The 13940-nt window shown below is 45.2% G+C and overlaps 1 protein-coding gene across 1 annotated transcript in view; it reads left to right on the top strand.

The window, feature by feature from the left end:
* Nucleotides 1-13940, top strand: part of Rftn1 (raftlin lipid raft linker 1) — a 197240-nt gene that overhangs the window by 72412 nt on the left and 110888 nt on the right. The window contains exon 3 of the mRNA NM_181397.2: nt 10830-11016. Within this exon, the coding sequence (NP_852062.1) occupies nt 10830-11016 (187 nt within the window). The remainder of the gene's footprint in view (nt 1-10829; nt 11017-13940) is intronic.

Here is a 13940-nt window from a genome sequence, read left to right as displayed (position 1 = left end):
AAGATGTGGCTGAGATTTAGAGTTCATCTTCTGACCTCAGAAAATCCAGATTTAGGGTGGGTCTTTCTGACTCAGTTGATCTAGTCAAGAATTTAATCCCTCACAGCTATGCACAGCCACTTAAGTTTTAGCTGATTCCAGATGCGGTCAAGTTGACATCCAGGATGAGCCATTACAAGTGGTAAGGCCCAAAGGCCTGGAGATGGGTTGGAAGGATAGACTGAGGTGTGAGCCACTGCTGGACTTCGGGCTTCGTTCTAGAGTAGGATGGAAGAGAGGAAGGAGGCGCAGGTGGTCCACCTGGGTCCCAGCCCAGTGTGCTGCTGTGCAGTCTCCGATAGGGAGGGAGGGGACAGGCTGGAAGGAACAGCCGAGGACAGCTGAGGAAGAAGAGGAAGGACTAGGGAACCTTGGGTCTCTACCACAAGTGTTGAGTGTCAGGCAGGTCCTGTGGAGATGAGGTGGACGAGGAGAGGCAGGCAGTACCTAGAGAAGCTAGCATGGAGGAGGGTGGAGAGGCACAGGGAGTCTAGCTGGGTTCCAGTTAAAGTGGTGGCTGTAGGGTCCCTGGTAGAGACAAGTTGTTTGGTAGACAAAGGATCATAAAGGAATAGAGATGGGCGGGGGGTATGGCTGAGGAGGGTGGCAAAGAAGAACTAGGGGGACCCTGGGTCTACACCAGGAGGCTGAGTCCCAGGATAATGGTGGACTAGAAAGGGGAGCCTTGGTAGCATCCTGAAGAGCAAACACTTATAGGCTCATGGAGCAAAACAATGAGAGGCCTTGGTGAAGTTTTGTGTGTGTCCCCCCCCCCCCGCCCCCATCACTTTGGAATGGGACAGCTAGTGAAAAGCCAAGGCTGAAGGCACTCGGGAATTCCTGATTCTGGCCCATCCGGTTAAGGTTTTGGCAGCTCTTCCCATTTCCCCATTCCATGGTGTTATGGGTTTATTTTGGGAAAAAGGAGTGTGACCTTCCTTGAAGCTGCAGCTAAAGGAAACTTAATAAGGAATTAGATTAGCACCATAAAAATAAAAGTCAAAAAAGGGAATAATGTTTCCATGGACCATGATAAAATGCATCCATTTAACCCAGAGGTTCCAGATACACCTACTCTGTGACTGGCCTGCTCTGTGACATACCTGTTCTGTGACATACCTGTTGTGTGACATACCTGCTCTGTGACACACCTGTTCTGTGACTTACCTGTTCTGTGACACACCTGTTCTGTGACACACCTGCTCTGTGACACACCTGTTCTGTGACCAACCTGTTCTGTGACACACCTGTTCTGTGACTGACCTGTTCTGTGACTGACCTGTTCTGTGACACACCTGTTCTGTGACACACCTGTTCTGTGACTGACCTGTTCTGTGACTGACCTGTTCTGTGACACACCTGTTCTGTGACTGACTTGTTCTGTGACACACCTGTCCCTTGACACACCGGTTCTGTGACTCACATGTTCTTTGACTCACCTGTTCTGTGACCAACCTGTTCTGTGACACACCTGTTCTGTGACTAACCTGCTCTGTGACACACCTGTTCTGTGACACACCTGTTCTGTGACTCACCTGTTCTGTGACTCACCTGTTCTGTGACCAACCTGTTCTGTGACACACCTGTTCTGTGACTGACCTGCTCTGTGACTCACCTGTTCTGTAACACACCTGTTCTGTGACTCACCTGTTCTGTGACCAACCTGTTCTGTGACACACCTGTGCTGTGACACACCTGTTCTGTGACTGACCTCTTCTGTGACTGACCTGTTCTGTGACACACCTGTTCTGTGACACACCTGCTCTGTGACAAACCTGTTCTGTGACACACCTGTTCTGTGACACACCTGTTCTGTGACTTACCTGTTCTGTGACTGACCTGTTCTGTGACACACCTGTTCTGTGGCACACCTGTTCTGTGACACACCTGTTCTGTGGCACACCTGTTCTGTGACTCACCTGTTCTGTGACACACCTGTTCTGTGACATACCTGTTCTGTGACACACCTGTTCTGTGGCTCACCTGTTCTGTGGCTCACCTGTTCTGTGACACACCTGTTCTGTGGCTCACCTGTTCTGTGACACACCTGTTCTGTGGCTCACCTGTTCTGTGACACACCTGTTCTGTGACTCACCTGTTTTGTGACACACCTGTTGTGTGACTGACCTGTTTTATGATACACCTGCTCTGTGACACACCTCTTTCGTGACACACCTGTTCTGTTACTGACCTGCTCTGTGACTGACCTGCTCTGTGATTGACCCGCTGTGTGACACACCTGTTCTGTGACTGACCTGTTTTATGATACACCTGCTCTGTGACACACCTGTTTCGTGACACACCTGTTCTGTTACTGACCTGCTCTGTGACTGACCTGCTCTGTGATTGACCTGCTGTGTGACACACCTGTTCTGTGACTGATGTGCTGTGTGACTGATCTGTGCTATGACTGTGAACTGTCAATGCCAGTTCACATTTTCTAGTAGCTACATTAAAAAGGGAGAACATGCCACATATAGTAGCATAGGCTTGTAATTCCAGCACTCTATACTTAGAGGCAGGAGGATAAGGTATTCAAGGCTAGCCTTGGCTACAGGGCAAATTCAGAGCTACCCTGGGCTACTTTAGACTCTAAGTTGGGTGTTTTGTTTAAAAAAAGAAAAGAATGTGCAAATTGATGACATGTTTATTTAACCTAGCACATTAAAACTTGTCATTTCACTTTGTCATCCTATTAAATTAGAAATTTTACAATTCAGGTTTCTTGGGAGTACTAAACTCTGAACTATCATTTTTTTAAAGATTTATTTATTTATTATACGTAAGTACACTGTAGTTGTCTTCAGACACTCCAGGAGGAGTCAGATCTCATTACAGACGGTTCTGAGCCACCATGTGGTTGCTGGGATTTGAACTCAGGACCTTCGGAAGAGCAGTCAGAGCTCCTAACTGCTGAGCCATCTCTCCAGCCCCTGAACTATCATTTTTATTTTGTGGTTTTTGTATCTCACCGTTGACATAAGCCACATATGGCTGGTGAGCACTGGGGTGTAGGGGAGAAGGAGAGAGAAGGCTGTGTTGCAGAAAGCCTCAGGATCCCTTGTAAACAGAAAGATTTTTGCATAGTCGCTGGCAGTCTCCAGTGTGTGGAGTCTGCACAAGGCGGGAGGCCCCTCCATCCTGCCAGCAGGCTCCTTTCTCCTGCCTAGAGACAATGCATCTTTCTGGAGCACTCATGCTCCTAACAGTTCTGGATGCAGATTGGCCGAGGGAGCCAGAGACACTCGGGTATGTGCGACCGGCTGTTTCTGTGTACCAAGTTGTGAATCCGCATGTGATGGTTGTGATGATGTTCAGTCAAAGCTGAAGAAGCCTTCTTTGGAGCGTGAGAGCTCTCTGGTTCTGTTCACACTTGGCTCAGTTTGGCAGCGTCTTTAATGATATTTACATGGAAGCATGCTATTTACACGCATGTGATGATATGCATCTCAGGATGTAAGCTGTTTTGGCACCACAGTGAGGAGAAGGAGGCCTTATGGGTAGCCACTTGCAGGGTGTCTGAGGAGGGCATTGGAACAACCCCATTTGTTGCTGCAATAAACATCAGGACCGAAACTAACTTGTGGAAGAACGGCTTTTTATTTCAGCTCACAGGTTGCCGTCCACCATCTTGGGATGTCAGGGCACAAGCTCAAGCCAGGAACCTGGAGGCAGGAACTGAAGCAGAGACCAGGAGGAACACTGCTTACTGCTTTGCTCTTGGCTTGCTCGGCTACCTTTTTCATACAGTCCAGGTCACCTACCTAGGGATGATGGCACTGCCCACAATGGGCTGGGCCCTTCTCCTGTATCAGTCAGCAACCAAGAAGCTGACCCATAGACACCTTCCAGGCAGTTCCTCAGTTGAAATTCCCTTTTCCCAAATAAGCTAGGGTTGTGACAAATTGACAAAAACTTACCAACATAACACACAAACGGGCTTTGTTTGTGAGTAGGTGTCGTAATCCCATAAGGAGTACATTTTATTCTTTAAACTAGTTATGTACATTGTGTGTATTTATGTTCAGAATTAAAAAAAATAAAAAGCCTCCTAAAGGCTGTATTGAGACACAGTGGGCAATTCTCTTACCATGCTGAGCTCTTAGTACTGTGTTTCTCAGGGTTCCGAGAACACTCCTTGGGGTACAGGGCCCCAGGGCACCTCTCTTCTTGGGACAATTCCTGTTTCTACATTCTGCTGTGTGATATGAAGATCCCCAGATGCCTGCGTGCAGCCTTGGCCTCTGCATTCCTATGCCTTTTTATATTCTTCTTCTGTCTTTCTGGCGATACCAGCCTGACTTTCCCGTGATCCTCTGGGAATGATTCTGACTCCCAACAGCTTCTCCATTCTGACCCAGCATTTGTTTCTGCTGCTGTCACATGTCCAAGAGGGGATGTGCCATCCTTTCCACTTGTGGGAGCTGAGGAGCAAGGGTGGCCATGATGAAGAGACTTCCTGAGGTGAATGGTGGTGATGGTCGCACGGCAACGTGAAGGTTCTTAGTGCTACTTGAAAATGCTTGCAATAGTAGTTTCTGTTACTGTATATTTCACTACAAGTTATAAAGCTTCCAAGCATCCCTCAAGTTGACTTGCTGATAGTGTTCTAAGACCAGCTATGGACTTTTTCCATCTTACCCCTGTGGTTGCTCTACTTGGGGTGCAGGGGGTGTGTGTGGACTTCAGAGTTCATATCCAAAGTGACTGCATGTGTGTGACAAGGCCTTACTGTAATGTAATGACAGCCGGTAATGAGCCTGTTCAGTACTGTGGGATGGCCTGCTTGTGGATGAACCAGCCTGACACAGCTGCTGATGTGGTGGAATTGACTGGGTAGGGAGTCAGCAAATAATTTGTATAATTCATTGCTGTGATAAATGCTGTAAATGAATGTCTGGGAGTCTGGACAAGCACCCCAGTGGGAAGCGTGCAAGTTTGTGCACAAGCAAACAAAAATAACTAAATAAAATTAGTATTTTATCTTAGCTTAATATACCTGAAATATTATCGTTCTTTAGCAATATAATTTTGTTCTTTACTTAAAAGTTTTGTGTTCTAATTTCATAATAAGTCTTTGGAATCACATATCTTTAAAAATTTTTTATTCCTTTTTGTTACATTTTAACTAGTATATTTAATTATTTGGGTGTGGGTATGTGTATGGGCATGTCATGGTACATGTGTGGAGCTCAGAGGATACCTGTGGGAGTTTGTTCTCTCCTTCAACCATGTGAGTCCCAGGAATCTAACTCAGGCCATCTGTAGGTACCTTTATCCTTGGAGACATCTCGCATACCCAAGAAAATTTTGCTTTCTCTCTTCTCTCCTCCCCTTCTCCCATACCCTCTCCATCCTGCCCCCTTCTTTCTACTGGTGATTGAGCCCAGAGCCCTGCATGTGTTAGGCAAACACTCTGGAGTTGAGGTATATCTTTATACTTTAACTATGTGGGGTTAATAGCTACTATTTTGAACTGTACCAGCACAGAATGAAAAATGAGAAGAAGGAAGAGTTACTGTGAGGATCTTGTAATAATTAGCTGATGTATCTTTCAAGTTTGCCATCAAGAACTGTAATAACGTGTGCGTTCATGGCATGTGTGTGTCTGTGTGTATGTGTCTCTGTGTGTGTGTGTGTGTGTGTGTGTGTGTGTGTGTGTGTGTGTGTGTGTGTCTGTATTTCTGTGTGTTTGTCTGTATGTACCTGTGTGTTGTTTCATCTTTGTCACTTTGAGATGAAGCCTTGAAATTAATTTAAAAGGCAATCCATTATCCTTGCCAGGCCCAGCCTCTCAGCTGGAGTGACTTACCATCTACCGAGTCTTCCATAACATCTTTCTAGTGCTACATCAGTAGGGTTTTGGTTGTTTTTTTTTTAAATAGAGCATGTATCTCTCTGAGCCATGAATTTCTTGGTTCTTATTAGATATTACAGTTGGAGCTATGGATCCAAAGTCTGAAACTTTCTGTGTAACAGTCTGTAATATACAGAGCTTCTTGGTTTCCAGCTGTCTAGCTGACGGGCCTGGAGTTGTGAGGATTTGAGAATGGAAGGATATTTGAGTGGTTGAGACTTGGCTGGTATGCCATTCCTTACCAACCCTCCCCTCTCCCTCCCACTTCTCTACCCCACTCCCTCCTTCCCTTTCTTCACTTTTAGAAGCTTGGATTTTTAAATGGAAATCTGAATTTAAAGAACCTTCTAATGAAAGTCTTAACTTGTTCCAGAAATTTCAAAATGACACCTATTGCAGCCAAGGGCCACAAATAGTGTTTAAAAAATTGAATTCTTATTTCTTCTGTGCACATTGAAAAAGCTTCACATTGAGAAATGATTGATTTTAGTGTTTCACCAAATTGGATCTACTACAAAGCTCGGGCAGATTGATGTTATAGAAATAGCAGTCTTAAAGGAATTTATATATTTAAAAAGGCTTCGGGTGAACAGTGTGATTATCAGCTTTACCTGTGAGAGAAATTGCTAGGGGTGGTGGCTTCTCCCTCACACCAGGCTCTTTGGTATTGACAGATCCATTAGCGAGTGTAATTAGAAAAGCAAAGTCAGACTTGGAATAATTAGGTTAAAGTCACAAATGATGGCTGGACAGAATAATAGGTGTCGTTCCTGCTGCTGCGTGAAGGGGCCAAGGGAAGGGAGCAGGGCTGTGTGTCGAGATTTCCTTTCTGTGTTGGAGAGCTTAGTGGATTGTTCCGAACAACCAGGGCATTGCTTAAGTTCCTCTGAAGATGTCTGAAGAGCTTCATTTCCAGGGGGGAAATGGGCTGCAGAATGTTTGGCTAAACAAAAACACAGTCATAACAAAAGCAGAGTCGACTGTGTCCCAGGAGTGTTGAGAAATATGTGGTTTTGTGGGTTAGGATTGCACATGTTTTCATTCCTTTTCTTAACTCTTGGAAGGATGGTGAATTTATTTATAAGGAAAGCATTGCTTATTTTAAGAGACCTTCCGTCCATTGAACAGCTCTAAATACTTTTCATCAGAGACGTGATGTGAGAAAAGACTAATCTTGGCAATCACTCAGGGAAACACTGGCTTTCCAACGGGATTTGAGTATAACTATGTGGTTCTAAGCTTTCTTCCTATGGGTGAAGAACAGGAAGGACTTGAGAGACAGGTATATCAGCCACGGGTGTCCGTGATGCTCCGTGAGAGTAGCCAGATAGGCTTCCCTTGGCATCCTTGCCGTGCCCTGTCCTCACTGATGGGCATACTGAGTGTCAGCGGTGTGGGGATAGAAGCAAGAAAGGAGGAAGGGCATCCATAGCCTACATTGTCAAATGCCCCAGCCAGACTCTCAAGCCCATCACGTCTCGACTTTTGAGTCATAGGGGTTGAAAATTCAAAGGTCAGTATTATGATTTGTGACTTCTCAAATGAACTGGAAATTCTGGGAAATGGGTGCAGCTGGAAATCTGAGATTGTTCTATTAATAAGCAAACCCCACCATGACTCAGAAGGATAAACAGTATATATTTTTCTCATATAAGTGGAATCTGGAGAAAGAGAAGGAGGGAGGGAGGGAGGGAGGGAGGGAGGGAGGGAGGGAGGGAGGAGGAGGAGGAGGAGGAGGAGGAGGAGAAGAGGAAGAGGAAGAGGAAGAAGAAGAAGAAGAAGAAGAAGAAGAAGAAGAAGAAGAAGAAGAAGAAGAAGAAGAAGAAGAAGAAGAAGGAGAGAGATTTACATGAAAATAGAAAGGGACTGTGTGTGAAAGGAGAAGGGAGAGTCCAAAGGAAGGGCGGAAGCAGAACAAATGGTAGATAGAAGGAAATATTTGGGGAATGGAAGAGGACCAGGGAGTAAGGGGATGGAGAAGGACCAGAGAGAGAGGGGATGAGGGAGGGCAGTGTGGGGGTGAGTAAGACCATCTATGTATTGGTGGCTCCTTTGAGCAACCCAGAACTTGGGCAACTGAGATAGAAGGACCACCATAAATTCACCGTTAGCCTTGGGGTACATAGTAAGGCTGGGGCCAGCTTGAGCCACACAGTGCAAGATTTTTTAGTACATGTTAAAATCTCAAAGCTGAGGCTCTGCTCCTGCAAACGTGAAAAACCAGCAGGAATCAGCCTGTGCTATGCTGTAAGGTACCTAGAAGAGAGGGGACATGCCGATGTTCAGCTTAGATCAGGTCCCGTCTTACAAGTTGCCTGCTCGTGTCCTGAATCATTTATTCCAGGCTGAAGTTGGGGTCTTGTTAAGAAGTTGAGTGTGAGGTGAAGTCACCGACTATTGTGGGCTGCTTGAGTCCCAAGTGTGTCACAGCAGACTAGGGGTCAGGAGTGTAAGCTGAGGAGTCTATTCCTGGAGTAGGGATACAGCAGGGAGGGCTGCCAGGGGTGGGGTGGGGTGGGGGGGCACATACTGCTTACAGTGTCATGCCCTGGAGATGTCATGCAGAGGGAGGAGGAACCTGAGATGTCCATGGTGTCCCTAAGGAACAATCTGGAAAGTCAAGGACAGGGTCTTACAGGGTATCCTTGTCAGGACCCATGTAGATGCCCCACAGTGAGAGGTGGCCCTCCATTGATAGTAGCTCTGTGCTACTTGCTTCTGGGGTGACTTGGTGACTGCCTTGTCACATGTGCTCTTTCTGTGTGTCCACTAGGAATGCTCCAAATGGTGGAGATCCTGCACAGAGCGTCCATGCACTAGGAGATTAATGCGCCTTACCCTCACAGAGATTCGCTCCATCAGCTGGCATGAGCCTGTCTGCCTCCCCAGCGGGGCATGTTGGAGCTGAAGCCAGAGAATCTGATACTCTCTAGAAACAAGAATACAAAATGACTAGGAGTAAAACTTGATAAATATATAATATCCATGTGACGAAATTTTAATATGCTCTCAAGGGACGAAAAATACAACTCAAGTAAATCAAAATGGCGCTGGGCTGTTGTGGATAGCAACTAGCAGCACGGTGGAAACCGCGAAGTTTTAATGCTCTTGCTTAAGCTACAGTTTGAATACGATTCAGTAAAAACATCAACACCTTTTTAAGAGAATGAAGGGGGAACTTGGTTAGTTGATTTTTTTAAAAATGATTTTGAAAAAGACATTAAAGGAGGTTTAGAAATTAAACAGAAAGAAAAAGTGCAGGAAACAGACCCAAAACATACTTATGAAGCTAGGGTGGTGAACGAGAGTTTAATGCAAATGAGTTAATTTATTACAGTCACAAACAACTCTATTCATTTAAGCGAAAAGTCGCCTCTCAAATCAATAAGGAAAAGTAGGTAACCTTCAGGGGGTTGAATTCATAGTGTATGCTTTGCAAAGTAAATCTGAAATATATTTAAGATTTACATGCAAAAATGTGATACCTTATGAAGCATTAACAGAAAAGTTATATATTCCAACATCTTTTTGCTATAATAACATATGCAACTCAACTTTTGCAAAGTCAAAAGGGAAGTATTGAATTGATAGGAGAGACACACTTGCAGCCTGTATCATCAAGAACTAAATTCTCTAAGATCGTTCTTGTGGACCAGGTGGAAAATTGGTCAAGAATCCAATAAAAACTGGGCAGAGTTCCCACAGCTCATAGGCACAGTTTGAATAAGGAAGGGTTAATAAGAGAAGCCATGGATTGCATAGAAAGTGTAGATGGCACCACACAGGGATCGTTTTCTCTTTCCTTTCCTTTTATTATGAGATTTCCAGGGCATGGGAAGAGAAAGGTTTTTTGTTTTTTTTTTTTTTGTTTTTTTTTTTCCATTTTTTATTAGGTATTTAACTCATTTACATTTCCAATGCTATACCAAAAGTCCCCCATATCCACCCACCCCCACTCCCCTGCCCACCCACTCCCCCTTTTTGGCCCTGGTATTCCCCTGTACTGGGGCATATAAAGTTGAGAAAGTTTTATAGAGAGATGTAAGTCTTTACTTCTTTATGAACGAAGAAGTCTGGCGCTATCTGAGCCCATGACTGTCTGTAACTCAGCACAGTCACGCCTTTGGCTTGTTTCTTTTGAGGTGTGGTCTCACTATGTGCCCCATACTCACCTTGGATTCACAACTCCTCTGCCTCAGCTTCCACAGTGCAGGGATGACAAGCATGCATTTTCTAAACGTGTCTATATATATGTGTGTGTGTGTGTGTGTGTGTGTGTGTGTGTGTGTGCGCGCGCGCGCTCGCGCATGTGAAATCATGTAGGGATGATACTCTTATTAAAGCTATGAAGAAACGAAAGCTTTTATAATCACTAATGTAACACGTGAATAGATCTACAAAAAAATAAAGCAGGAAGTGCTCTGTGCACCTAGGAACCTGAGGCAGGGGGATCACTGAATGTTGGTCTACAGAGTGATTCCTTGTGTCATTTAACCAGAGCAAACCAAGTGTGAACACCATGCCCAGCCTAACAATATCCTTTTCTTATGGAATACTTTGAAGCAACATAGAACGGATATATAAGGTTATTCTGATATTTATATAAAAGGGGATAGATAGGTGGGCCTATCATAGATAAATTAGCAATTATCAATGCATATCTAAAAATAGGTCACAGTCATTGCCTCTAGGGAAATGGCTGAGGGCTTGCACGTAGATTTTCTATGCACATGAATTTTGACCTTGTCTACCCTGCTCATATTAATAAATAGGCTGGATGAAGTGGGAGAAAGCTTATAAAGTCTGTGGAAGGCTGGTCTGGAAAGAAGTGACCCAGAACGTACCCATGAGTTCCAAGAAAGAGGGACTTAGTCATGGTTTGGAGGATTGTGGTGATGGGTCTCTGATGGCCTCCTTTTCTCCCTGTTCCTAGCGGAGCTGCCGAGATCCTCCGCCACGAGGTTAGCCTCTCTGCGGGACCTGCCTGACCAGCTTCTGGAGCTGTACCAACAAGGCTTCTCACTGGCCGCCCTGCACCCATTTGTGCAGCCAACCCGCAGGCAAGAGAAGATCCTCCTGGAACACATCTTTCGGGCCATCCTGGTCAAGAAAACCAACAGGTAAGGGACCCAGCACCCATTCGCATCCTGTCATGTGGAGACGAAGGCATCTGGATAGTTCCGTAGAGGGCATCCGTCGAGTGCGGAGGGAGGATGGGTGGATTTGCATGCTGTCCCTAAGGCCCTGCATTGTGATGGGGTAAGCCAAAAAGGATAAGAAGTTCTGTGACATGCTGTGGTGAGAAGCAAATGCCATATCTGACTGCAAGGAGAATTCAAGCTCATAGCCCCCTCCTTTTAATTTACGGGCAAAACTTAGCTAGAACAATGTCTTCTCTGCAGAAGTGTGCTTCCGGAATCAGACGGCAAGTAAAAATATAATAAAGCCATTAATCTGAAAATCCATGGCTGGAAACATTTTATTAGAGGCTTTATACAAGTTCAATGTTTCCCTCCAAAGTTTAGGAACACTTCACAAATCAGAACCTGCCAGATGTTATGTCAATTACCTCTGAAGGGCAGACCTTCTCACCCCCACCTCCTGTCTCCCACACCCACCTCCTATCTCTCACCTCCCGTTTTCTATCTCCCACCTCCTATCTCCCACCCCCACCCTCCACCTTCCACCCCGCTCCCAATACTCGCACTGAGCTGGTCTTGATTTTAACTTTGAAGACAAGATGGTTTGAGTGTGTTTTTCAGTCTGGTTTGTTCAGCTGAGTGTTACTTTTGAGTCTTGACTTATGCCTGAGTGGGAAAAGAGGCAGGCTTCGTCTTCCAAATAGAGCAATTACTCATTTTAAATGCTTAACAAATAATGATAGAAGCAGAAAGTAGCTCTAGCTGCTTTTATAATAATGAACTTTGAAGCTGGGCGTGATGGTGGAGACCTGTGATTCCCATCACTTAGAAGGTGAAGGCAGAGCAAGAGTTGAAGGTCTAGCCTCAGCTACATAGAGAGTCCCAGGCTAGCTTAATGAACATGTCAGTAAAGAAGTCTGAGAATGGAAACTGCATCTACCCTCTGGCCAGCTATCTCGGGGGAAAAAAATAAGCAACAAGGCTTGTGTTTTAAAGGAAAGGGTAAGCAAGTTGTGTTCATCTTTGTAAAAGTCTTTGCAGCAGACACAACACTGACCTAGTGTATTCACAAAAGCCACCTGTGGAGCCTGAAGTGACATGCCAAGATGGATTTCATAGTGGCTTACCAGGTGATGCTTCTTGTTGTGACAGTCCTGGGTCACAGTGTTGTTTGCGTGATGACACTTTGTGGTGTCTGCTTTCTACACGTCTTGGTTTCTTTGTGTCTGTTAGCCATGGATCAATATCCGATATAATCACATGAGGAAATTCTTCTGCGGTCCATGGTAGTATTAATTCACACAGACACAGGGAGTGCACATAACGGCAATGGCTTATGTTAACTGAGCGTTCCTTGTATGTCACATGTGATAACTATAATCTTGTCTGCATCATTGGCTCATGAAATGGAAATCCTGATTTATTCCTAGTTTTTCAGGGTAAAGCCCCAGTCACCATGCAGCATGACCAAAGTTTAAATTGAGAGTCTGTATTAAGCCACCAGCAACTGCCTGGGAAGAAACTCTTCTCACAGAGCAGCCTCGTGCATTTAACAGGGAGCTTTTAAAGACAAAGATGCAAAGATGCAGAAAAACGACATCCTGGTTGGCAGTTGCAGGGGGCAGTAAAGCAAGCAAGCAGCTTAACAGAAGCCAAAACCATGCAGTTAGCTGTGGGATTTCAATCCCAGGTTTCTAGAACTTACTCAGCAGGCGTAGAAAAAGGAGGGCTCATTCACTGAGACAAGATGAAGGAACCTTTGCCCTGTCACACCAGGAAACCATCTCCCATGCCTCATGTTCTTGCCTCAGATGATCTTAGGGGAGGTCCTTTCATTTCTAACTCTCCTCCCTTTTTATCCAATAGCCATCGGGGAAAATCATTATTATTTTGAAAGGAAATAAAACAAAACAGGCTCACTGTGTGTTAATATGTGTTGCAGGAAGCACAGCCCAAGGTACCAGTGAAGTTGTTTATTATGCTGGTCTTTTGTCATGGCGTTGAGAGGAGACAAGCCTCTCAGATATCAAGGGTATTCTCTTTATGTTCTGCTGTGGGAGGTGATGACAACACAGGAGTTGAATGAAATATGTATATCACAAACACACTGACACATATGAAGATATGTCTCTTCTTCTGCCTGCATCCAGAGTTGCATCCTCAAACTAATCTGTCTGCAGATCTTGTAGGGGTGCTGTTAAAGAACATCGTGAGTCAGCAGGTCTGCAGTCAGGCCTGGGATGCTGCATCCCCAGTGTGGTCCCAAGTGATGCTCACACCATGCTGAGCTCACACTTTGAGCTCATGCTCATTCACAAGAATGGAGAAGACCTGACTCTTTTATCTTACCCACACTGTTAGGGTTTCTGCTCTTCTTTCTGGGATAGCTTTGGGTACAGAGAAAAGTCCCAAGGCCCCTGTCTGGAGGGACCATGTTGTAGGTTGTGTGAGGTCGCTGGACGTGGTAGAGTGTCAGGGAGCATGAGTGGAATGTTCTAAACCTGCCATTGTATAATTGACACCGTGAGAAGTTTGTAACATACAGTTTGCAAGGCACGTTGGTGAGCTGGGTGAGAGTGCCACTGTTCAGTCCTTACAGGCCAGCCAGGAGAGCCGGGGCTTAGACAGGGGATTAGACAGGGCAGGAGAAAATAAGGTTTTTTAGGTCAAGGCACTGGTGTGTGGGAGGGTTTTCCATGGAAGAGGATGACAGCCTCCTTGGCTGGAGTCACTCTCTGACCTGGAATGCACAGTGTGCTGTATCACTGGCTCTGATACACTCCATCTCCTGAGACAAGAGACACAGACATCTCCATTAACTTTGTGTTGAGTCCTTGGAACTGATTTTTTTAAAAAGAAAGCTGCAAAAATCTGATACTGTACCAAAGGAAACCTGGCCAGTG

Source organism: Mus musculus, chromosome 17 (genome assembly GCF_000001635.26).
Source record: "Mus musculus strain C57BL/6J chromosome 17, GRCm38.p6 C57BL/6J".
Taxonomy (NCBI): domain Eukaryota; kingdom Metazoa; phylum Chordata; class Mammalia; order Rodentia; family Muridae; genus Mus; species Mus musculus.
The sequence above is the reverse complement of the archived record's forward strand: the minus strand, read 5'-3'. Positions and strand labels throughout refer to the sequence as shown.